The sequence below is a fragment of the Pyrgilauda ruficollis genome, unplaced genomic scaffold (genome assembly GCF_017590135.1).
Source record: "Pyrgilauda ruficollis isolate IOZ18807 unplaced genomic scaffold, ASM1759013v1 scaffold15, whole genome shotgun sequence".
Taxonomy (NCBI): domain Eukaryota; kingdom Metazoa; phylum Chordata; class Aves; order Passeriformes; family Passeridae; genus Pyrgilauda; species Pyrgilauda ruficollis.
Window position 1 is genome coordinate 15,235,501 of NW_024513654.1, and position 23,610 is coordinate 15,259,110.

The 23,610-nt window shown below is 36.1% G+C and overlaps 1 protein-coding gene across 7 annotated transcripts in view; it reads right to left on the reverse strand.

Moving 5' to 3' along the window:
• Positions 1 to 2,730: 2,730 nt before the first annotated feature.
• CPEB3 (cytoplasmic polyadenylation element binding protein 3) overlaps positions 2,731 to 23,610 on the reverse strand; it is a 79,986-nt gene continuing 59,106 nt past the window's right edge. For all 7 annotated transcript variants that reach the window (XM_041461422.1, XM_041461425.1, XM_041461427.1 and 4 more), the window contains exons 7-10: positions 13,633 to 13,751; positions 12,206 to 12,320; positions 9,369 to 9,550; positions 2,731 to 6,482 (exon numbers count right to left, since the gene is read on the reverse strand). In XM_041461422.1, the coding sequence (XP_041317356.1) occupies positions 6,255 to 6,482; positions 9,369 to 9,550; positions 12,206 to 12,320; positions 13,633 to 13,751 (644 nt within the window). In that variant the 3' untranslated portion in view covers positions 2,731 to 6,254. The remainder of the gene's footprint in view (positions 6,483 to 9,368; positions 9,551 to 12,205; positions 12,321 to 13,632; positions 13,752 to 23,610) is intronic.

A 23,610-nucleotide genomic window follows, 5' to 3' on the forward strand; every position in this document is an offset into this window, starting at 1 on the left:
CAGATCACTGCCTTGTAAAAGCACTTCTCCTGGCAGAGCAGTCAGACCATTCTCCTGATAGCTACGGTTACTCACTACCAGTTTGAAAACAAGTCAGCCTGCAATTTCTAGTGCTGATAGTTCCAGCAGGGCTCTTGTAGCCACTGAAAGGAAGCAGTGACAGACCATGCACTATTCTTGAGGCTTTCACTTGGCCTGACATAGAAGAATTCACATTTTTTCAAAGAAGTGTCCTGTGGCATTCAAAACAGCTGTGTTGCTGAGCTTTAATTGTCTCATATTCTTAAAAAATAAACTTTTACAAACTTCTGTTTCAGTTCTTATTACTTTTTTTTTAACGGATCAGTCTAACTTCTGCCTGCAAGCGCTGTTAAACTGCTAATAAAAGAGTGCAATATGTTAGCCAGCAACTTCTCTTTAGCTCACAGAAAATAATTCAACAGTTCCTTTTCTTAAGGCACTTGCTTCTACATTCCCAGAAATATTTCCATCATATATATTTTTGTATTTACATTCAGTTTAGCATAATAAATACCTCTTTAAGGTGGCTTTTCCATTTTAGAGAGAATACATAATTGGACCATACACTTGCATTATAAAATAACTAGAAAAGACAGTTTGTGTGCATGTAAGGTGTGTCTTTGCTTAATCTTATCTAGTAAACAGTTTTCCAGTACAAGATTTGGGGGTTTCATATCTTGTTTACATTCCCATAATGCATATCCCAAGATTTCCTTAGCATGTGCAAAGGATGACAAATATCAGTACTTCATACAACTATATTTAATAAGTTATTACAGAAAAAAATAAAGTTCAAACTACAAAGTTTAAGCAGTTGTAAGCAATAGCAGCATTGAGCTCCATGTTTAGTCACAGTACTGCAGTTCCATACAAGCATTAGTCCAAGCCAAAAAGGAAGAAGCCTTGTTAGAATTACTAGCAAAAAACAATCTAAGAGAACATGTAATAAAAGATACAGTACATTTAAAATTAGTTGAAAAACAAGTACAGAGATCTTAGCTGTGAATGCTCTAAAAGTTATGTCCATTAGTTTGACAGTAAAATTACAAATATCTAATACTTTATACCCCAACAGAACTACATCCAGGAAAGAAAAAAGAGCAAAAATTATCTCGTTAGCACCCTGGTTTTCTACTTACTGATGAACTTTTTGTCTTGTAAATTTGAGTTGTGTCAGACTTAGGTGACCAATGTGATTTCTGACCAGCTACCCATTTGGGGTATAGAGTAGTCACTAACATGTATATAAAATACTCCGTGGTATGATAGAACACTATAGCAGCAGAGATTAAGAAGTTTGTCTGTTTAAAAAAAAAGAAAGAAAGGAAGGAAAAGAAAAAGGGTTTAGCTGACATCATACAAACCAGCATAAAAGCAACTACATACAAGCCAGATTAAACAAAAGAGACATTTCTACAAATCTGTGACTAATCTTTCACTCATACCTTGCAAGTAGAGATGTCACAATACTGAAATATTAACATGGGAGCTTTTCCCAGTTAAGCGCCTTTTTTTTCTTTTTTTTTTTTTCTTTTTTTTTTTTTTTTTTTTTTTTTTACTACTCTAACAGATAGTGAAATCAGCAAAGTTATTTGCTAACTGCATATTTGCAATACAATTTGTTTTAGCCCATGCCTTGCTAGCAGGCTATAAAATACAAGCATGTCGGCAGAAATATAAGCATAAACTTTGTACCACTTAGCAGGAATTTTTTATTCCCTTTTCATTCCTTAATCTCCTTTGTTTGCAATTTGTGTACATTCCAACCAGTAGTACCTAATTTGAGTCTAAATTTTACTTCACTATTTGATCTAGTCTATACATTACTTACAGAACTGAACACACAGAGGATACACAATAGACCAACTCTGGGCATATTTCTTCCCACAAGTCACGGATGAGCCACTCTAACACTCGAGCAGAAGTTAAGTCTAAAAGGTCATCAGCAACTTGTGGAAGCGAGAGTTTTGTCTAGAGAAAGTCATTGTATGCCCTGTTTACGCAACACCAGTTTTAGTCTGGATTGTTTCAGGTGCCAGAACAGAGTCACTGGCTTCAGGAAGGGGTTTCTTCTGGCTGCATAGGGAAACAAAGGTGATGGAAATGGAGGTGAAAAGCGTTTGATACTGGCCCTTGGTATTGCCAATACAAAAGAAAAAAAAGGACAAAAGACACAAAAGAGGCAGAGAAGAACGTAGAAAGACAAAGAAGCTGAACGGATGTTCAGACGTGGTGGCAATATGAGTTACTGCATTGCTACCAGGGGATGGACAGAGAGTGTTTTGCATTAACTTGGCAGCTCCCACCCATGTGGGGTGGCTGGGTTAGGAAATGCTGTGGGCACCGACAGTCTGCTCCACACTGCCACTGAGAAACGCATGCAGAGAGGGACTTGTGCAGGAAAGGGGCAATTTCATCAAATAAATGACACGGTGGCAAAATACAATGAAGAATATATATTTTAGGAGGTTCACTCTAAGGCTATTGAAAAGAGAGTTTATTGAGTTCATGACAAGAAAAGTAATGAAGAGTTATGCTGAATGGGCAGGGTCAAAAACCCATTGTTCAATAGATTTAGTTCCTTATAACGGCAATAGTATTTCATCAACACTGGTGGTGTATAAATCTAGACAGCGAACTGGTACTGTGACATCCCTATTATCTCCCTAAATCATTTTGATAAAGGAAAAGGCTTTTCAAAATATCACGTTTTTTCTGCTTCATTCTGTCATTTTATTGCCCAATTCTTTGTTACAATTTTCCAATCACTTTACATAACCAACCATTTTCATCATTGCCACACTATTGTAAACCACATCAGCAAGTTAATACATAAAGCTTTGCATTTCAAAAAACTAGACACTTTAGTAACAATATTACAAAGATTTTAGCTTCAAAAATAACTGAAAATGAAAAAAATAAACTTTTAAAGAATCAGCATCATAAAATTAATTTATTCCAAGTAAAAATACAAAATAATATTAATGACATTGACCAGATATGAAAGTCTCTCCCAGAAACAACTATATTAATGGTTGAGAAAGCACTCCTTAAAGAAAATACGAAATAAAAATGAAAAATATGTAAATATGTTTAATTTTTTTCTTAGCAAAAAATCTTTCTAAAAATAACAATGAAAATTTGTCTCAGTACAAAGGCTACATTACTATTGAAAAAATACCAGCATGAAGAAAAGGTACATATTTGACAGTAGAAAAATGATTTTAGTGAATCACAATGTCTAAAGTCTGCAATGAAAATAAATCTGCAATAAAGATTTATGCCTTTTTTCTTTTCATTTTTCTTTTTTTTTATACAAACAGTACAAACAGTATTGCACATAACAACAAATAGTCGAGGTTAGGTTAGCCTTCAAAAAAATCGACTAGTTCAAGTCTCACATCAGAAAAGGCCACAATAGGACCTGTTGTACCCAGGGGCTTCTTAGTCAAGTTGCAGTTCAGAACTCCATATTTTAAAAAATAACTTTTTTTGAAGGACCCTCTTTTAATATAACATATTAACAACTCAGGGGCACATTCATTTACAAAACAAAAGGGAGCATGTCATAATTTAATAAACTAAAAAAAGTTCTCTTTAAAAAAATACAAACAGAAGAACTCTCACAATTCTGGTCAGTCGTGCATAATCACACTTGATTATAAATATACAAATTAAGGGAAAATATTTTTTCACCTTCTATTCACAACTTTCAGCACCAAATGGAGTTTGTGTTTACACCTGTTCTTTATGATGATTTTGTTTCAGATTTAATCCAACATTATGCTATATTGTACATTTTCCAGCTTCTCTCGCTCTCGCTCTCTTTCTCTCTGGGAGTATTTTTCTACATGAAAGAGGGGTATTCTTCAAAAAGGTTTACTTCTTTCACATAATTAGGTAGACTTCTGTAGGTTAGCTATGATCTTTAATATTACAGTTATAAAGCTCTAACTTCTTCATTTTCAAAAAAACTCAAATAAGCATGAAAAAAATAAAGTTACCCATCTGTTAAATCATTTTTCTTGCAGAATTAAATTAATATATATTTTTCTGAATAAACTTACTTAGAAAATATCATTTTCTTTCCTATATTTCAAAATTGAGGTATTGCAAAAGATCATGTCAGTCAGAAAGCATGCCTTTTTCTTTAAAAAAAATCATCAGCCAACTGTTGAAAACTGTCTAGATACAAAAAGTAGTGCATAACAAAATGTCTTGTACAGATGAAAAAAAACAAAAAGGACACCTGGGCTGGGAAAGCAATATCACAAAACCGCCCAGAAGTAACTTCAAAAGGGATAATTATAATAAGCATTTTAAACCAGTAAAAAACTATTTTTTCTTTTTTTTTTCTCCAAAAACAGAAAAAAATCCTTTCAAAGCCAATACTTGCAACTAAACATCGGGAAAACCAACTTACTAAATTAGACACAAAGAAGGACATCACAACAAACAAAACCCAGAACATTTAAATCTACTATGCGGTGTCATATCCAGTCAGATTGTCCCCAGAACTGCAAAAACAAAGGAGGAAAAAGAAAAAAAAATAGTGTACACATTCTCACAATCATTAGTATACCAAGTGTGTTTATATTTATATGCTATCTGCAGCCCCATAGTTCATGCTAAAAAAATGTCCACTGTGTTAGCAGGTCTTAATTGTATTCAAGCTTCACAGGATACATCCAGGGATTAGAGAGATAACGCCACATCCACAGAGCAGACATCTCATGTTACTTTAATATGCAGACATTTCTTTAGCACCACTTTGTTTCCTAACTTTCTTAAATGTGCCTAGGTTAGTAGTTTGACAGACTAGCTAATCGGTAGTGTATGTACGCCAGCATGAGCTCTTTGGTTTTCTGGACAAGGTCTGCAGCTACGTAAATGATGCAAGCATTAGGGAAGAGATTGTAACTAAGAGCTCATTTCTGTTTATGTACCTGTTATGAACTGTCAAAAATGTGTTAATGTCAGATACAGAGGCTTTAACAGTTAAGTTTGATCACAGTACTAGACATAATCACTTTACTATATAAAATAAATTGCACGATATATAACAGAGCACCGCAAAGTACTTCATCTACCATCCACAAATTTTTTTTAAGAATATCCTACAGCTAGTTTTTATATTTGTTGTAATATAGGTCATTCTGTAATGGGCTGATCCTAATTTCAGAAGCATTACATTTACTGAGGCATGCCTTCCTCCAGTCAGTAATCAAATTTTTTTTGTTACTGAGCATTTTGTAGCCTACGTAGATTCATAATTTGTGCATTGTGGGCAAGTTTTATATTAGACATATATAAAATTTATTGCATGCAGCAACCTGATTAAGTAAACATGCAGTCAAAAAATATTGACCTTCCTTGGAAGCTTTTCTGTATGCTATACTGATCTCCTTTCAGCAGCCATCACTATTTTAATCACATATTCATTTTTAATTGATACCCTAGCCTGAATAGAGTATTATGGTATTAGTAATACCATTTTAATAGCAGCAAAAGCTATTGCAGCATACATTTACATAACACTAAAAGACCTAACAGAACAAAACAAAAAACCCAACAAAACAGAACAAACAAACAAACAAACAAAAAAAAAACCCTCAGCAAAATAAAAGAAAAAAGTCTGATCCAGCTTATGAGGTATCATCCTTACAAGTCAAAATTGAGAGCAACTAAAGGCTTATTTTCTTTAAGGGTTATTACTATTCTAAATGACCCAAACTAATGATTGCTGAATATCTGTTTAAGTTTTTGCTACATCTGCCACCTACTCGTGAATATTACCTTTGGTAAGTCATCTGCTAGGGGCAAGTCTAAATTTCTGAAAATAAGTGCATGCTCCAGTTTAAAAATAAAAATAATTATAATTACAATAAAAAAATCTTCATCACATACGCATCAGCCCAGGAAGACTGATGAGAATGGCAGTCTACATAATGTCACTAGTGACAAGTCTTGTGTAGGAAATTAAGGTACCAAGCAGATGTTTGTGTGAATCAAAGTGCAAAATCAGTACAGTTACACTCTGCCGGTTTGTATTATACTGGACACTGAGTTCAGTAATGTGACTGTAAATAATAATAATAGTAATAAAAAGACCCATATCTTCATTAAAGTCGAGGACGAATGCACAGATTTCCAGAACACTAAGCCCTGAGGCAGCGCTCTCTTTTCACTCAATTTTATTTACTCCAGTACTTCTTGCTGGGTGCGGCCGGGGTTCAGCTCCAGCGGAACGGGACGTGGCGGGGCCGGTCACCTCCCTCCTTTACCAGTGGTTTGTGGAACTCCCGCCCAGCACGAGAGTGTATGCTGGCCCAGCAGTATTCACAGTAATACTGCAAGCAGGTAACATTGGCACAAAAGAATGGAGCAAATTTTCCACCGCAGCGAGTGCCCTGGCATTCGTCACACATCTGATCATCCAGCACGTATGGCTTCACTTCCACCTGCACCAGGGACAAGAAAACAACTGTAAGAATGTTTCATAGTTTCGCTAAGCAACAACACAAACCCCAATATTTTAATTCTGTCTCTTCTGTGAAGGGTTTCAGCTGATGCAGGATTAATCCAAGAGGTTGGTAGTTAAATTTTCATACCATGCGCTTTACCTGTCAGAAAACCTCAAGAAAGAAGGGTGTGCTTTCGTAACTAATCAATATTCCTTGGAAAAGCTGGGTCTGGGAAAGCACTAATATGGAAGTACAGTAAAAATCTCCAAGGATTTTCCACTAAGAAAGCTCCAGGAATCTGAATAGACTAACAACAGGGGCAGGCCATGTGAGCAGCATTTAGGAAGAAAACTTATAACGAACAAAATTATATTTCTAAACTTCAGAGGTCTAATGAGTTTCAGAAGTTTTTTCCTCAGAAGATTTTTTTTGTCTGTTTTTTTGTAATTTGCAAAATGCAGAACCAGACTAACAAGAAATTCAAATGAAACAAAATTAAATGCACTTGTATTAATACTCTCCATTTTGTTGGCAAAATCACTATCTAGAGATTTTTCGCTCTTGAGGTGGAATAAAATTTCACTGTAGTTCCAACTAGGACCTTGCCATCAATTACAAATAGTCTGGAGAGCTGCTGACTTTAGTCCTACACTCAGCTGTAAACAACTTAGGGCTGGAATGCCTTTTGTTCTTAAAGCATTTGTGCCAAACACAGCAGGACTGATGCATGATTAGGCACTTGCAATAATGCTATTACAGACATTGAATATGTTCCTGTGAATTGTGCCTACACATTTAAATTGAGTGTTCATTCATCACAGGGAAATCATGAGTTCATGCATGTCTAATTCTTATGGCTCTCTGATGCTATTTATAAAGGGGTTTAAGTACAGTCAACTGCACTAGAAAAGACAGAAAAAATTGAAGTATATATTTATTATAAATAATTTTGCTGTAACTGTGCAAGTGCTAGTCCAGCACAATTTGTATATTGCGAGGAAAACCTGAGTCTAGTAACAACACTTAAATACACAGAGATTTAAAGAAACGTAGCATGAGATGTTAAGCTGAAAGTCAAGAAACATTCTACAAAAAACTTTATGCTGAATTTACTTCTGCTTATCCCGATCACACTTCAATAAATTTTACTCCTTTGAAGTAAAGCTTCTATAGTGAGTTGTATTTCTTGCCTAAGGAACAGCTTGGGCTGCCAATCTATTTTTTAATTACACCCTGCTACTAGTATTGCATGGAACAAGTCTGAGGAACTGCCATTTTGCATATCAGATGCCATACCACTAAAATTAGAAGCATCATGTAAAATAAAACAGCACTGTCTCAAATGAAATTGGAAGAAAGCAGGTCCAATGTCCAGCACAGCTCTAGATCCCCACCTACTCAAATTTCCCAAGCATGAATTGTGAAGGTCTCAAATAGAGTCTCTTTCTGTCTCTCTCATCTTTTCTTGCATTGGTTACTAGTGAAATAATTTTAAGAAAGTTGGCTGTGCAGTTCAGGGATTTGAATAGATTAGATTAAAATTTAAGGACTCATTAAGAAACTTCATACTGCTCCAAACTCACACATAAATCTATTTTTGAAATAGACAAAAGATAACTAAATAAACTTAAATTATGAGTCCACCAAATGAAAAAAAGAACAGACTGATGAAAAAAATTACTAGCTAGTGACCTTTTGTGGGTTTAGCCTAAAGCTTAGAAGGCCCCGTATAGCAAGCATGGCTGATATATAAATCTCAAAGGGTTCAATGTGTAATTAAGACTCCAAAAGTAATCTTCTTAATCTCTCTGTAAGATTTTTCAGAATCTAATGGACAAGAAATGCTTAGGAATAGCCTTGTCTTAGTTAATGTAATATGGTGTAAAGCACCATACACAAATTGTTTGAGGACTTATAACTCCATCACCTCCTCAAAACTGACAAAAAGTATAATTCAGATTTGTAAAGACAAAGTCAAAAGTTTGAACTTTGCAGCTGTGCAGATTTATATGCATATTGCACACAATAGACACACCTAGTACCTGTTAAACTGACTTCTGAAGAAATCATTTACACCAGATTAAGGAAAAAACAAGCCATCCCTGTCAGAAAAATACATAGCAGCAGTCCATGCCATGTGTCCTTTTGAATAATTCTAAATGCAGAGCTCTCAAAACAAGGGTGTTGTTTCTATGTGTAATCAGGAGGTGAAGACAGAAGGTCTAAAGGAAAAAAATTTGGAAAGTAAGTAATGCTTTCTTTTAATGTGTTCAAGTCAAATTTCAGTGAATACTGTAACTTCACTCCATATTTGAAAAGCCCTTTAGCGATTTCATATGGACTGAAAAAAATAATCTCATTTCTCACCCTTCTGCCTATCAAGCACCTCTTGGTATTTGGTTTTAGTTAAATAATTCTGAAGACTTTTGAGGTCAGCATTACCTGTTTTAATTACCATAAACCTGTCCTTTAAGGACCTCAACTCTAGACCTACACTACTGACAGAAAATGACCTAATAATAGCAAAACTCTCAGAAACTATAAAAGTAGTCACTAAACTAAAAGCCACTGATGCACAATGAGCAAACATCTAAAGGAGGAGAAAGAAGCCAGGAAATGCTATGGAATTTGACCTATGGAATTCAAAAGAGAACCAAGGACTAACGAGCTTACAATCAGCTATTTGCTGGGTTTAGCACTAAACCCAGTATGTTTAGAGTATTTTTTCACTCTGCTTTAGAGGCTTAAAAAAAGCTTTTAAAAAATTGACAAATGTCATCTGAAGAACAGAACTTAATGTTCTCCAACACAATTCCAATAAGGATTTGTTAAATACCTGTACAGTCTGGTAACAGCCATTCTGCTCCATGCTGCTTTACTTACCCGTTTATCAATGTCATTGTGTTGGAGCTGGACAAAGCGAGCACTGATAGCAGCAATATAGCTCTGCTGATTGGAGAAAGCCACTCTGCCAGCACCTTTGGGGTACTTCAGCTCTGGGTCTGTATCAATGCCAGCATAGCAGACACCTCCATATAAACGGTCCATAATCATTGCCAATTCAACTGCAAGAAGCCAATTTTTAAATATAACAGATTTAACATAAATCATGGCGTTGCATTTGGATTGTTGCATTTAAAAAAGCACCATTTGCCTTATCAGATGTGTCTTCCAAAGTCTAAAATTCCGAAGTGAAACACAGATTCAATCAACCTTACATGAATTATAGTAAAACATAATGGCAAAAACCAGAATCTGTAAAAAGTTGATGTGGCTGAAGTGTGGAAAAAATGCAGAGTTATGCTGTTAAAGTAGGTATCAGATGAACAAGAATTTACAGTATTGCGTATTAAAGCTCTAGTACTTGGTAGGCTTTTTAATGCTAGTTTATATCTAAGATCACTTAGGGATATTCCTGGTTTTAAAATCTGATATTTTCCCCTAAGTACTAAGGTTCAAAAGATATCAAAGATGCATTTCACATTTGAAACAAAAATCTGTGAAACACCCAAAGTTCCTGCAGCTAAAGCAAGCCTATATTATAGATGCGATTTAAAATAGTATTTTGGTAGAACATTATCTTGGTTGTGGAGCTTTTGAAATGGTTTGTTGCTTTTCATGTTATTAACAGTAACTCTAAAGAAGTTATAAATATCATTCATAAAATCAGACAGGTTGAGTGCACGGCTGGGACACAAACAGAAGGAAAGTTAAGGGAAAGAACTGAAGGAAATAGTAAAGAGGCTGAAGAAAGCAGGGAAGAGCCATGTAAATTATGCAAGGTTGTATGGCCACTGAGCCAAGCTCTCTGTAAATCCCCATAGGCCAACAAATTTGTCAGATGGACAATGCAAGAACTGAGACCTGTACAGGCCCTGCCAAGTCAGCCATTTTCTAGTGCTAATATGTGAAAACACTTTCTGTAGCAAGTTACCATTTAACTACCCAAAATAAAATTTAAACTCACAAATACTGAACATTTAAATTCCCCTAGTTGTCCCAAAATTAGTAAATTGACTAGGTATATGTGTTTGTATAAATCTGTGTGCAGGGAAGACTGTATGCTAACTTGTCCATTTGCAACAAGCAAACCAATATCTGACTCATTCTACCAAACCAGGTGATACTTCTGCTCCAAAGAGTAAGGAAAACCTACCCTCATAATGTAGTGATTAATACATTCTTCTGCTTTCTAATGATTTGGAATCATCACTTGGGTAGTGATCTCAGAAGGCAACAGTACAGAATAAACATCATGAATACAATTACTACAGTAGCTCCACTAAGTTAGTCTTGCCAATAGAGAAAGAATATATAGGATTCCAGGGTAAGGAAACCAGGCAGTGTCCAAATATCTTAGGAAAAACTTCTTTACCTGATATTTAAAGCTGCAAACAAAGAAAAAAATGAAACTATTTGTCTGCTTTGGAGAAGTTACCTATTTAAAGGCATCAGTTTTCAAATGTAATCCATTTCAAATGTGATCTATGACAGGCCAAATGGCATACAGTTTTACAAAGGCATTCATTAGGAATGAGCTAAGGTTTAATTGTTACTATTTACATAATTACCACCTTACAAGTTGGGCCTTATTTTAAGACGGTGAGGAAAGTGAAGGCTGCCAAGAAACATGGAATAAGAGAAATCTTACTGTCATCAATGGCTGGGGGATGTTGGTATAGCTTCCCAAAAGATTTAGGATTAGGCAAAATCCAGTTCCAGTGTGCTGGAAAGTGGCTGCTGAAGGAAACTGAGGGCTACAAGGAAAGTCTTTCTTCCAGACAGTGATGGAGTGTAGTGTCTACTACAGTTTCCCAGGATTAGGATTAGGATTGAGAGGATGAGAAAGACAAACCGTGCAGCTGCCTTGGAGTCAGGCTGGAAAGGGAGTATAAACAGAAGTGAGGGCTGCCAAAAGATCTGGCTAGGAGAAATGTTTTAAATTGCTTCATGACTCTGTCGTTGGCTCACCAAAAATGTCAGAATTTAGAAGAAAGAAATTAGGGTTGAGCTACAATTGGGACCAGTGCTCAAATGGGGCCTTCAAAACAAAATGAGGACTGCCAGGAATCCTGGGCTGGGATAAACCTTTCCTCTGGCCAAAAGCTAAGGAGTCTTGTCCATGGCTCTGCAAATAAAAGTGAAGAAAAAGAGCTAAGGGTGAAGAAAAAAAAATTGAGAGAAGTTACATTAGGAGTAAGTCTGGAAAATGCTCTTCCACGTGAGGCCACCAAGAGACCTGGGCTGGAAGAAATTTTTTGGGACAATAGCTAAGAGGCCATGTCCATAGCTCCATGGAAGAATTAAGATAAGGGTTGAATAAAAGGGAAACAGAAGTCATAGGGCTGAGGTTGGAATTGGTTTGGAAAGGCTCTGCTCTTTGTCTTCTAGTCAAAGGAAAAGGAAACTTGTCTGCACCTCAGCAAACAAATCAGGGTTCAGATTAAGATGGTCTACATTACAAAAAATCAGCTAAGTTCTAGGATGTTATGCAAAACTGGGGAAAACTCTTTCTACTGGCAATCCTAATTAGTAATCTATTTAAAAGATAAAAAATGTTCACTGTATTTTGCAAACAGGAAGAGACTCCTTGTATTAGAAAGCAAGCTGTGATCTTTGGAAAACACAGAGTCCATTTTCTGATCTCTTACAGATGCTATTTATCTTTCCTCATTTTTTCTACTTAGTCTGCTTCATGTCCTGTATTTCCTTCTACTCACCAGCTCGGAGAGGCCGTGGAACTCCTCCAACAAAGATTGTTTTTCTTGGATCCAAAGGCTGAGACCCATCCATCACAAAGTCACTGTCACTTAGGTTCCAAGGTCGAATTTGCACCTGTATTAAGGATCATTTTTAGCACAGGAGCTTGGCTACTTAATTAAAATTAAGAAAAACTGGCCAAATCTTCCTATAATTAAAAACAAAATTTGAACATTTCAAAAGCAGTAAGTTGGTTTTATAAGAACCAAGACAATTTGAGAACATACTTATCTAAGTATCTGAAAGAAGGGGGACAACTCATTTATCACCTCTAGAGGCCAGGCTTGAGTTAAATGTCCTCATGACAAACTCCTACGCTCATTAATTCCCTGCCCCTAATCGCCATCATGGGAAGAAACCTGTGAAAGGACTTTCAGAACATTTTACCACATATGTGCATTTACAGTTGCAGTTTGGGCTTCTGGCTTTCCTGAAATGACACACAATGATCCACAAATTTAAAAGCACTGATAGGAGCTGATAAAATTAATTTCTGTGCTTGGATACAAAAGGAGTTTGTATAATATGTGAATGTCTTTTTCTGTTGAGCAGCAAGCAACACAGCTGATAAGAAATCTTTAGATTAAACAGAAAAAAAGCTGCTCAGAAGTTACTTAGATAAAGCTGTTCATCAATCCATTTTTTTGATCCTAGGAATCATACAACCTGCTCACTGTTCTGCAGTCCTGGGTTGTTCATTCATCTCTGCAAGATTTTTAATAATACTTTTAAAAGGCAGCACATTTTTTATCTTATCTTATTTGTCTGCAGTTTTCACCTCAATTGTTTATCTCTATAGGCACAAAAAAGGACCAGCATTAAAGAATGTTAGAGATGTGAACAATAAAAACAGGCTACTGTATGTCTTCTATTCTGGTACAGCTGCCTGCAGTGATTGATTTTACCCCATAGTTTCTATAAGGTAAATGAGGCCTAAATTATAAGTTGATTAGCTATTGAATGCATAAAAAATAATAATTAAAAAACCTAACAAAATACAGGGGATATTTAATGCTATCTCGATCTTAACTTGGCAGGGTTAAGTTTCTTCATTTAATCACATAAGGCTTTCTTCTCTCTCAAATCAAATAGATGAAAAATTACCATTCCATTGTTTTACAGCTAACACTGTAAAAGGATGCACACTCCTAAAGCATACCAGGAGTACCAAATATAAAATTTAATTGAACATGGCATTTATCAGAAAAAATTAAATGTTAAAACCATGTTATACTGATACAGGAAGTCAATTCAATGTAACAGCAAGGTCAGAAACAGGAAACAACAAATAATTAACTCTAAGTATTGTTTATGTATTTATTAACTGAAAACAGTAACAACAAATGGGTTAGCAACCAGCATAAGTGTCATGGCATAAGCTACTTACTGGTTTATCTTTGATTGTGGGACTTGACACACATAGGTAAAGTTTTCCATCTTCTTCCAGACAGGCATCTATGAGAGCTTGTACAGAGCTTTCTTCCTGGAACAGCAGAAAGGCGTAACCTTGGAAAGGACAAGGGCACAAGAAAGAAAAATAACAGATTAATTTATAGAGCATTTTTAAACAAACAAGCCAGAAAAGTGGGTAAAATACACAAATTACAAATAACTGTTGAGGTTGGTAGTTTGTTTTCATAAATTAAATTCACTGAACATATCCCCTCATTACAGAGCCACACAGTACTGATTTCAGAATAGAGATGAGTATTTGCTGCACATGAGGATGTTTATTTGATTAATTAATTATTCTGAGCAGTGAGAATATAGGCTGGTGAATGAGGGTTTCTATTACCCAACAACTGCATTGGAACTATTTATCAGTGGTATCTGCTGGTATCAGTGATTAATATCTTACAATGGAGGCACAAAATGTCTACTAACCATATACAATTAATAAACTCTAGAAGAAAGGACTAAGAAAGTGAACAGGTAAACAGGAAAATATTCTATGCATACATACCTAAATATGAAAAAAATTGTTCACTAAAAACAGCAAGCCCAGTGAAAAAGAACAACATGCTTTGTGCTTTATTATTAATAAAAGACCTGCTGTTGTTACTTGTATTTAAATAAAGCAGTTCAAAAGAAGAAAGTCTACTAAAATTGTTTCATATGATTCAGAATTTTAGGGCTTTACATTAGCCAGTATACCTAAGTGAGTAGCACTCAGTGCTCTGCTGAATGCAGCTGCCAAGAAAACCTTCTTGAGCTTATTTAATGTTGTTAAAGCTGAATGAAGAGTTGACCCAAGCAGCCCATGCTTCTGCTGCCTGAGAAGTGAAACTAATACAGCACTCTGCACTAAGCAAAGCCAGGTAACAACAGGCTGCTGCATCACTGGAGCACTGCTTCTCTGCTCCACGAGCACTACAGCACGGCTTTCACAATGTGAACATGCTGGGTGTGACCTTTGTAATTTCCCACTTGTGTATCTTTCTTCAGGGGATTTCTAGGTCATAGAGAGAGGTTTCATCTGTGGCAGCTGGAGCTGACCACCCTTTGGGGGTACAGTAGATGACATGATTATAATTTCTCCAAACAGTTAAAAGTAACCAAACAGATACTCATTATTTTTCTCTGGTTGCTAGATTAGAAGAGTAGTCCAAGTTGGTGAGGTTTCAGTTTTCTAACCTGGGGCTAGAGCTTGCCATGAAGTTCAGTGAGGTGAAAGCTCCTCACTGCCCTAGAACTCTGCAAATAAACCATTCTCCTGCTGTGGGCAAGGATCCACCAAAGACACGGAGGCTGTTTACAGAGCAGCCTTGTGCTAACCTATAAAAGGAGGAGGCTGGACTAGCATGACATGATGTCCAGCACTATTTCAACACTTGGTAACTGCACATCTATTCCAATCATTTAAGGACTTCTGGTACTGAAGAGTAACAAAGATTACATAAAAATTAAAAAAAAAAAAGAACAGAACTTCAAATAATATTAGGATCATAGAAGTTGACATGGTCAAGAAAGATACCTGCCAAAGTTAAAGGTATTTAACTCATTTTCTAGAAGCACATATGGATGCAGAAACATGAAATTCAGAAAGGTGCAGCTTTTCCCCATGAGCAGTTCTAGGAATTGCTACTACTGAAGACCTTCCCTCTCATCACAATGCCACTGTTTAGAGCTGCATCTGTTTGTTCATCCAGGAAAACGTGTACTTCCATGGATGCACTTCATTTGATTGGCACTCTCTAGCAGAAGATACACTTTGAATTCAGGTTCCAGTATAAAAATAATTAAATTGGAAAATACCTACACCAAAACTGGCATTGAATAAAGAATTATCACACACTAGGTGCAATTTAGCAAATGCTGAAAGTTGCTTCAAATTCCCCAGCATCACGTGCTTTAGCATGTTCTCCTATTGTGCTTCAGAAATACGATATCAATTTTAAAAGTATCCATTTTTTCCCAAGAAGTAAAAGATTTTATAAACCTCAAAATTTTAATGTCCTATGGCAGAATTCTGGTAGCACACTGTGGTAGTAGTTTGCAGTGAAACTTTGGCAGTGCTCCTTTCTTACCTGACCACACACTCGAAGGTTTGAGGGCTCAAGGGACTGCCCCTGACTCACAATCCATAAAGTGAAACAGGCAAGATATTTGAGGCCTCAAAACCCAGCAACCTGACTACAGCTGACTATTCTCTATCCACAGATATTTGGATTCTTGGCAGAGGAGAAGCAATCCAGCTCCTCCTCTGCTGTTGGTGCAACACATCACTGTAATGCTGCCAATAAACATTGGAATTCTCTGTGAAAAGGCAACAACGTATTTTGGTGTAAGAAAAGTCACGGCAACTTTTCAAAGGGTACAGCAGAGGGAGGATAAGGAGAAAATTAATTTCCCTAGTTTATGAAGCCAACCTAGGAGATCCTTGACCCTGAGCTCCAAGATTCATTATTTTATGGAAAGCAATGTAAGAACTAAGCTCCTTTGTACATGTCCTATTCTGACATCTAAACAGTGACACAATTTCCATATGAAAGGGTAATTTAGTCCAGTTGGTCTAATTTCAGTTAACCTTGCTGAGAATAAACTGAAAAAAATCTGGCATATACACTGTGTCCCACAAACTGGAAACAAGGTTGCCACTTGAAATGCAAGATACACTTGGAACTAAATAAAGTTGTTACAGTTTGGCAAAAGCATTTTTGCCAGCTTAAAAAGTCAGGAAAAAAATCTCTATTCAATTAATACAAACATTGGCATATCTCCTCTAATGATGGGAACCTTTCTGTACTACTGAAAGCACAGTTGGTAATAAGGCTTCAGTGACCTCTTTCTTCAAAACAACATGCTAGATGCAAAGCATATTAAGGTGCCTATTCTGCCTTTGTAATAAAAGAAGCTCTTGATATTCATACTTTATGTTAAATACTGGCATGTTGGTACAAATTACAGGCAGTCCTACTGGAGTTTTAGCTAACAGTGCATTATGTTTGTTATTCTGCCCATCTTTCCTCAATGTTATTAGCTGAAAAGAACTACTCATTCACCTTTATTACTGCAGAACATGCATTATATGTATTAGGCATGTGAGAGAAAATAAACTTACTGGCCCTGTGGACACCATTCAACTTAGCAAGCCACAGCTGGCAGAGTTTATGAGGAAAGGCCTAAAGCAAAGTATTTCTCAAGAGTTAAAGATTATCCAGCTTCATGCCTGCCATGGCTTACCAGAAAAAGCCTGACTGCATTTCACAGCATTCATGGAAAGACCATGTTTACAAAAATAAAAGCTTTTCTTTTAGTCTTCTAAATCTGGTAACACCTTCCTTTTACAGCTCCATGGCTGGGCACAGTTTGGTGGAGTAAAAGGAAATCACTGACTGTGTTTTGTAACCCATGGGAGAAGGCAGGAACAAAGTTTGTTATATTATAATTTTTATACTCTGTTCAGTTTAAGTGATTCATTACAAACATTATGAGAGTTAAGGTTATCTGGACAGTTTCTAGTTACTTGGTGGAACAGGAATATTTCTGAAAGGTATTAATGGAGTAAAAGTACAGATCTCTCACTTAATGAAATCCAGAGCAGATTGAGTTTAATCAAGAGTTTTTCTCCAGAATTTCAATTAATTGTGAATTAGTTCAATTTTATTATAATCACTGAAGGGTACCATTTTATGCTATGCTTGTGAATACTCAATGTAATTAATAATTTAAGTTCCTGCATTTGAGAACAACAGTAGATGAATTGTTGTTTAAATGCATCAACCATGAGCTGAATCTTCTGGTACAAAGCCAGCATTTGGCATGCAAATGTTATATAGCCAACAGGGAAGGATTAACCTATTTCTTAGAATCTGGGCTCTTTTCAAACAAAGTGAAATACTGTAATGAAGAGTTATGTATAAGGTCAAGGAGTATTTGAATCTCCATGTCGCATGTCTGCATATAATCTACTGATTTCATATGTAATTGATCTGAAATCCATACTTCCCAAAATTCAGGCCACTTGCAAAATCAGATACAGGAATCATAATCCAAGGGTCTTGTGTTTTCAGCTTTATAACACTGAGGCTGGGTGGCAGAATTAAGAGAATGAAGAGAAGAATGTCCCCTTTACATTGTGCATAGCAAGTCAGAAACATCTTTGGGTAGTCACATGCACTGATTTCATCTGCACAAGGCAAGGACCACTTATGCTTGAAACAAGCTGAGCTACCTTCAAAGCACAGCTTTCATCCACTTAGTGTCTTTCTCATGTTTTTATAAGCTTCAGGATTACAATAAAACCTATTGACCTCAGATTTCTTATAAAAGTGTTTCAATATACAAATCTACCTCATATTAAGTAAAAAAAAGAATGGCAAAAAAATTAATGTTCTAGTCTCATTTCTTTAGGGTTATTTTTAGATGGTTGAGATGGCTGCCTCAAAGAAGTAAATTTAAATAGACTTAACATTTTCATAAACTATATATTTCACTTTCTTTTTTCTTTTTTTTTTTTTTTTTTTTTTTTCACTAGATTTTAAAAAATAGTTTTGATCTGAATTATGGTAGTACTTAGTAGAACTTTTAGAATAAAGTTGTTTTAAAATCCCACAGGAAAGGAACATTTAGAAACAGTGTGAACCAAATTTCTAAATCAGTTAATGTGATGACAAGGGTCATTGCTCAAAGTCACCTTAGTAATCTTATCAGAAGATGCTTTGAACATGAATAAAATACATTTCAAAATCCAAAGATGAAACTACTATTAAAAATTAAATTCATTTTTGAAAAAAAAAAATCTGAGGTGTTAAAAAACTGCAGAGTTTCCTTTAAACACTGCAGTGACATGACTGCTTTTTCAAAAAAACTTCAAAGGCTTTAAATACTTAAGAAACCTCAAAATAGAAAAGGCTGTAATCTCACTTAGCTACTGCAGAAGAGTGAAATTATGTATTAGTCAGGGCTGCAAAGATTAATTTCTTTTAGTCAGTCTAATTTTATATGGCAGTGTTTGACCCTGTCAGCTGATTCTTTTCTCTAAAAAACAAAGGTGTATAAGAAATAGGAACAGTCTAGAATCTTACAGTGACTCCTCTATTTCTGCACATTTACATTTTTACATGTTTTTTATGAATGTCAGACAAAGCCTGGCTGGTGTGATATGTAAGAAATTCCTCATATGCCACATTACAGACAGGTACTGGGGAAGGGTTTGTTTGATTTTAATTAAAGGATTGTACTCCATATCCTCAGTTGCACTGAAAAATAATTGGAGCCTGAATCTTAATAGCAATAAAATGAAGTATACATGTTAAATGGAAGACAGGAGACGTAACAAGAGAAGTCAGCAATGGAGTGGGTCATAGAGAAGAGTTGAATGAAAACTGGGGTTCTGTGCCAGTAGCTTCTGTAAAATAAATTGGATGTCTTCATAATTCCAGTCTTAGCACTAAATAGCCCACATCATGAGATCACCAAAAGAACTGAAACTAACACTTAACCCCTACTAATAATGATCTTACCATATCACCAATAACAGAGAAAACAGAAACCTTCTATTTTGTCATAAATATTACGGAGTGTTTTTCTCCACATCTAGAATTTAAGTGGAAGGAGAAACCCAATGCCCACAGAACCTCTGCTTTCTGGACATGCATTATTTGTGGGACATGGGAGAGGTGCCCCAATGTTTCCTCAGCAGAAAGGACAGCATTTCTGTAGTGCTGTAGTAAATACGTACAGCTAATGATTTATAAAGTCTTTTCAGTTCCAAGACATGCCAAAAAGCAGAAAGATTTTCTAGCCATCATTACTTTACTTTCACCACTTATGGATAAAAAAAGCCCCAAAAGAACAGTATACATATGCCATCTCAGTTTGTCCTGTAGTAAAAATACTCCCACCCACCTGTATTAAAAAAGAAAAGACTGAAATAAATTACTTGGATTTTTTTTGGTCATTTTTTAACCAAAAGAATATTCCACAGGCACACTAAAGCCTGTCTTTATCTGGCATTTTACTTCCAAACTAGTGTAAAACATTGCAACAGCAAATTTATAGTGTTGTCTCCTCTTTCAAAGGTCACAGCCATTTTCAACATCAGACTTCAGACTGCAACATGATCTATAGCAGCTATAAATCAGAATTAAAGGATATAAAAGCATAAAAGAAAGGCTCTAATATACAATTTGGTTACTGTAGTTGTAAGAGTAGTCACATGGATTTCATGTGACAAAAACTAAATATTTGATGAAGTGGAAGCTATCTTTGTGAAATTTACTGAGTCAGCAGCATGAAAAAAAACCCCATTCAAACTAGCAAATATAAAAAACCCATCTAAATTCAGAATTGAATTTTTTAAATTTTGATTTTCAAGGGCAATTTGCAATGGTGACTGCTCTGGGCAGAGCAGCTCATGGTCATCATCTGGAGGGGGTCAGGTCTGCTGCTACTGCTTTTAGTCTGAACAGATGGCTCAAGAGAGATTTGTTTCCAAGTTTGAACAAAACCTGTTACTCTCCTTTGCAAAAAAACCCATTTTCCAGTCCTACTCCAACCAACATTAACATGGGAAAATTCTACAGAAATATAAATGCTCTGCTTGATTTCAGCTTCTATTCCAAGCACAGTATCAGCATGAGGTAAAAAAAATTTTCAGAGGAAGAAAGCACTGGTCCAAAAATCCAGGCTTGCTGAATTTCAGTTATTTTAAATTAAATTTGATATTGGGTTTTACAATAAAAATGGCTTTCACTTTAAATTATATGTTTTTCTTAACAAAGAAAGCAAGCAGCACTTGCTGCTTATCCCAAAATATTTGGGACTGTTGTCAAGAGCTTCAAAAAGTACTTCAATCAAGAAGAAAAGACACCCCATGTCATTTGCACAGTTGAAGCTAGTAACATATTTTCTGATTTTTGGATGGTTGTAACTCTCCTGTGAGCTGCAGAACATTTCTAAAGGCAGAACACAGAGCTTCAGCACTAAGCTTGGACTTCCCTAGTAGTAATCAATTTGTCATCTGCTGCTGTGGTGCTGCTAATAACCAGTTGGAATGTTCACTCACATGTGGATTGTTTTCAGGTTCTGGTTTGTTCAAATTTTGTCTTTGTTTGTTTGTCTTTGTTGATGTAAGAAAAAGATGCAGCTTGAAAAACCCTCCTTAATAACAGAAGGATTTTTTTTCCCAAAACTGGATTATGTTGAACAACAAATTCCTCTCAAAACCAAAGAAAATCCAAAACTGTTTCTCACGAATAAGAGTATGCATGCCCCTGGGAGATCAGATTAGTGTATAAAAAACAAAAATAAAAATACTGGACTTACCAAATCCTCTAAAAAATTATGTGTTTACCTTTATTAATGAAACAGCCCAGCCTCCACTGGCATACAGCTGACTACTTTCACTCTTGGTATAATCAGTGGTCAGATACATTGTAGGTTCCAGAACCAGGTAGGATTTGCAGGGTATGGAGTAGACACAATCTGCCAAGCACAGCACTGAGACAGCTGAGGGAAACAGCAGCTCTGAGCTGCTCCAAGATTTTGAGCCCAGACAGAGGCAGATGCACTGCCTTGGCAGAGGCACCCACAGCACATCCATCCCCTGAAATACTCCCACTGCCAGTCCTAACCTCTGATTTGAGAGGACAAAAGTATAATTAGGGGTATTGCCTTTGATAAATTTATGATGTGTGTATTGCAATGATCTTGCACCAATTTTAGATTACTGCATCATTATTTTAGGGGTAGAATCACTGAAGTGATCCTAGGAACCAAATACATAATTTTATAAATGCCTGTAGGACTTCACGAAAGACTTCAAGTTTTTAATGCATTAAATAATTACAACTGATTGGGGGTGGGAGTAGGGAACAATTTCCTTTTTAGATGACCATCAGAACAATGAATACGCTGCAGTGCTAGTACAGAATCTGTCTCTGCACCACCACCTGCAACAACTCCTTCAACGTATTTCAGATTTGAAAGGATAATTCAGTGCTTCATAAATTATTAGTGAAACAAGATAGCAGAAGTTACTACAAAACACAAAATAATACTAAGTCCTCAACTTAAACACTATTCAAAGGACAGCTTTTATCCTGAAGCCCGTAATACTTACAGATCAATTCATGTATCTCCATTTACAAAACAAAACAAAAGGCAACATTTAATAAAAATAGTATTGGGGAGGGGTGAGACAGATTTAACAACCCACAGTAAAATCTACTTGGGTTTTAGGAGTGGTTAATGAGAATAAGGCAAATATTTAACTCCTTCCATTTGACAACAGTGGTCTGGCTACCTCTACAGATAAACATGGAAAGCTTTTCATGTACTTAGATATGTTCAAATTATTGAAAAAGGGTTAAATACTTGCTAAAAATTGTGGTTTCTTTTATAGCAACCTAACAGCTCTGAAAGAAAGTAGGATCTGTTGAAAGCAACATGAAAGCTGGGAGAGAATAATCCTGCAATGCTACTTCAGAATCAGATTTGCTCTGCCTGGGCTTGGATGGCTCAAAAATACTTTCGTATTTTGCCTCACCAGATTCTTGTTTTCCCCTAGAAAAAGAAGTTGCAAACGGCATCGTTTTAGAGACAGAAATTCACTTACATGAAGCAAGCTCCTTGAATGCTCTTAGATACCTGGCACAGCTGTCTCAAAGACAGACATTTAAAAATCAGCATTATCAGTACACCACCTAGAATCCTCAAACATTTATGACAAGACAGGAAACAGTGTTAAGAGCTTAAAAAAGGGAGGCTCAAACAAAAGTCACCAAAAACCTTAAAGAAAATTCTCTGCAAAGCAAGCTAAAGTCACACAGATACAGAAGAATACATAAGTGTGTACTGCATTTTGCCACCACACATTTTGTGACTTGCATTGATTTGGGATGATGCTGCCCTGCTGTGGGAAGACACAGGGACTACAAATCACAGACATGGCCTCAGATGTCAGTGGGTACAGCAACTGACACTGCACACAGTCCCTGTGTTGGAACATACGTAAACAACATCTAAAAACCCTCCCAGAATCACTCTTTGCCATACAATATATTTCTGGGTAGGGAACGTCAGTTTCCGTTCTAACAAATATTGTGATCTCTGACTTCAGTTCTTTAAATACAAAAATTGGCTCAGCATTGCATGCTGGACTGTGCTGGTATCATATTTGATCAGTTAAGCCAAAGCAGGCAGTTTTCTAGAATAGACTGCTGTATTTGCATAAACCAGATACCTTCTTTGGAACATAACTAATGAAATTGGAATTACGATTCCACACTTTATCCTTGCAACTGTTCACTCTTGTTCCTCTGGCAGAAACTACAACTGCCACTGCAGTGGCAATGGAATTAACCATGGAAATGGTCATCATCCATGAAATCAAGATCAGTGAAAAGACTACAACAACAGTGTTCCCATCTAAACAGTGCTTTGGAGAGAATCAGAGAGGCTCACACTGTCCCACCAATTGTTTTTAAATTAAAGCATGAGAATAATTTCATGTTACTTTGTGCAACTTGGCTTATACTGTTTTGTTTTTCATGAGATCTCCCTCACCCTAGTGTCCCATGTGGAGCAGTAGGGACAAACGTGCTTAATTTTATCAGATAACAGCATAACAAACTGAAGAATAGGGAAAACACAAAAGGATCAGACTGCTGCATCACACATCTGAAGCGACTGTAAAGCCAAGGCATTCCTCCCATTCCAAATCCATCCTATCTTCAAGCTCTGCCATGCTTCATTTTCTAACTCTAATTCTCATTCCTATCCAAATATCAGTGTTTCTAAATGGAAAAAAGGAAAATTTTTGCATAATTTTTGGCATTTTAAAACACATGGTGTTTTAAATTCTTAGTGATTACTAGAAAAATCATAGTTATCACAAGGAAAAAACAGTGAAGAGTTTTTT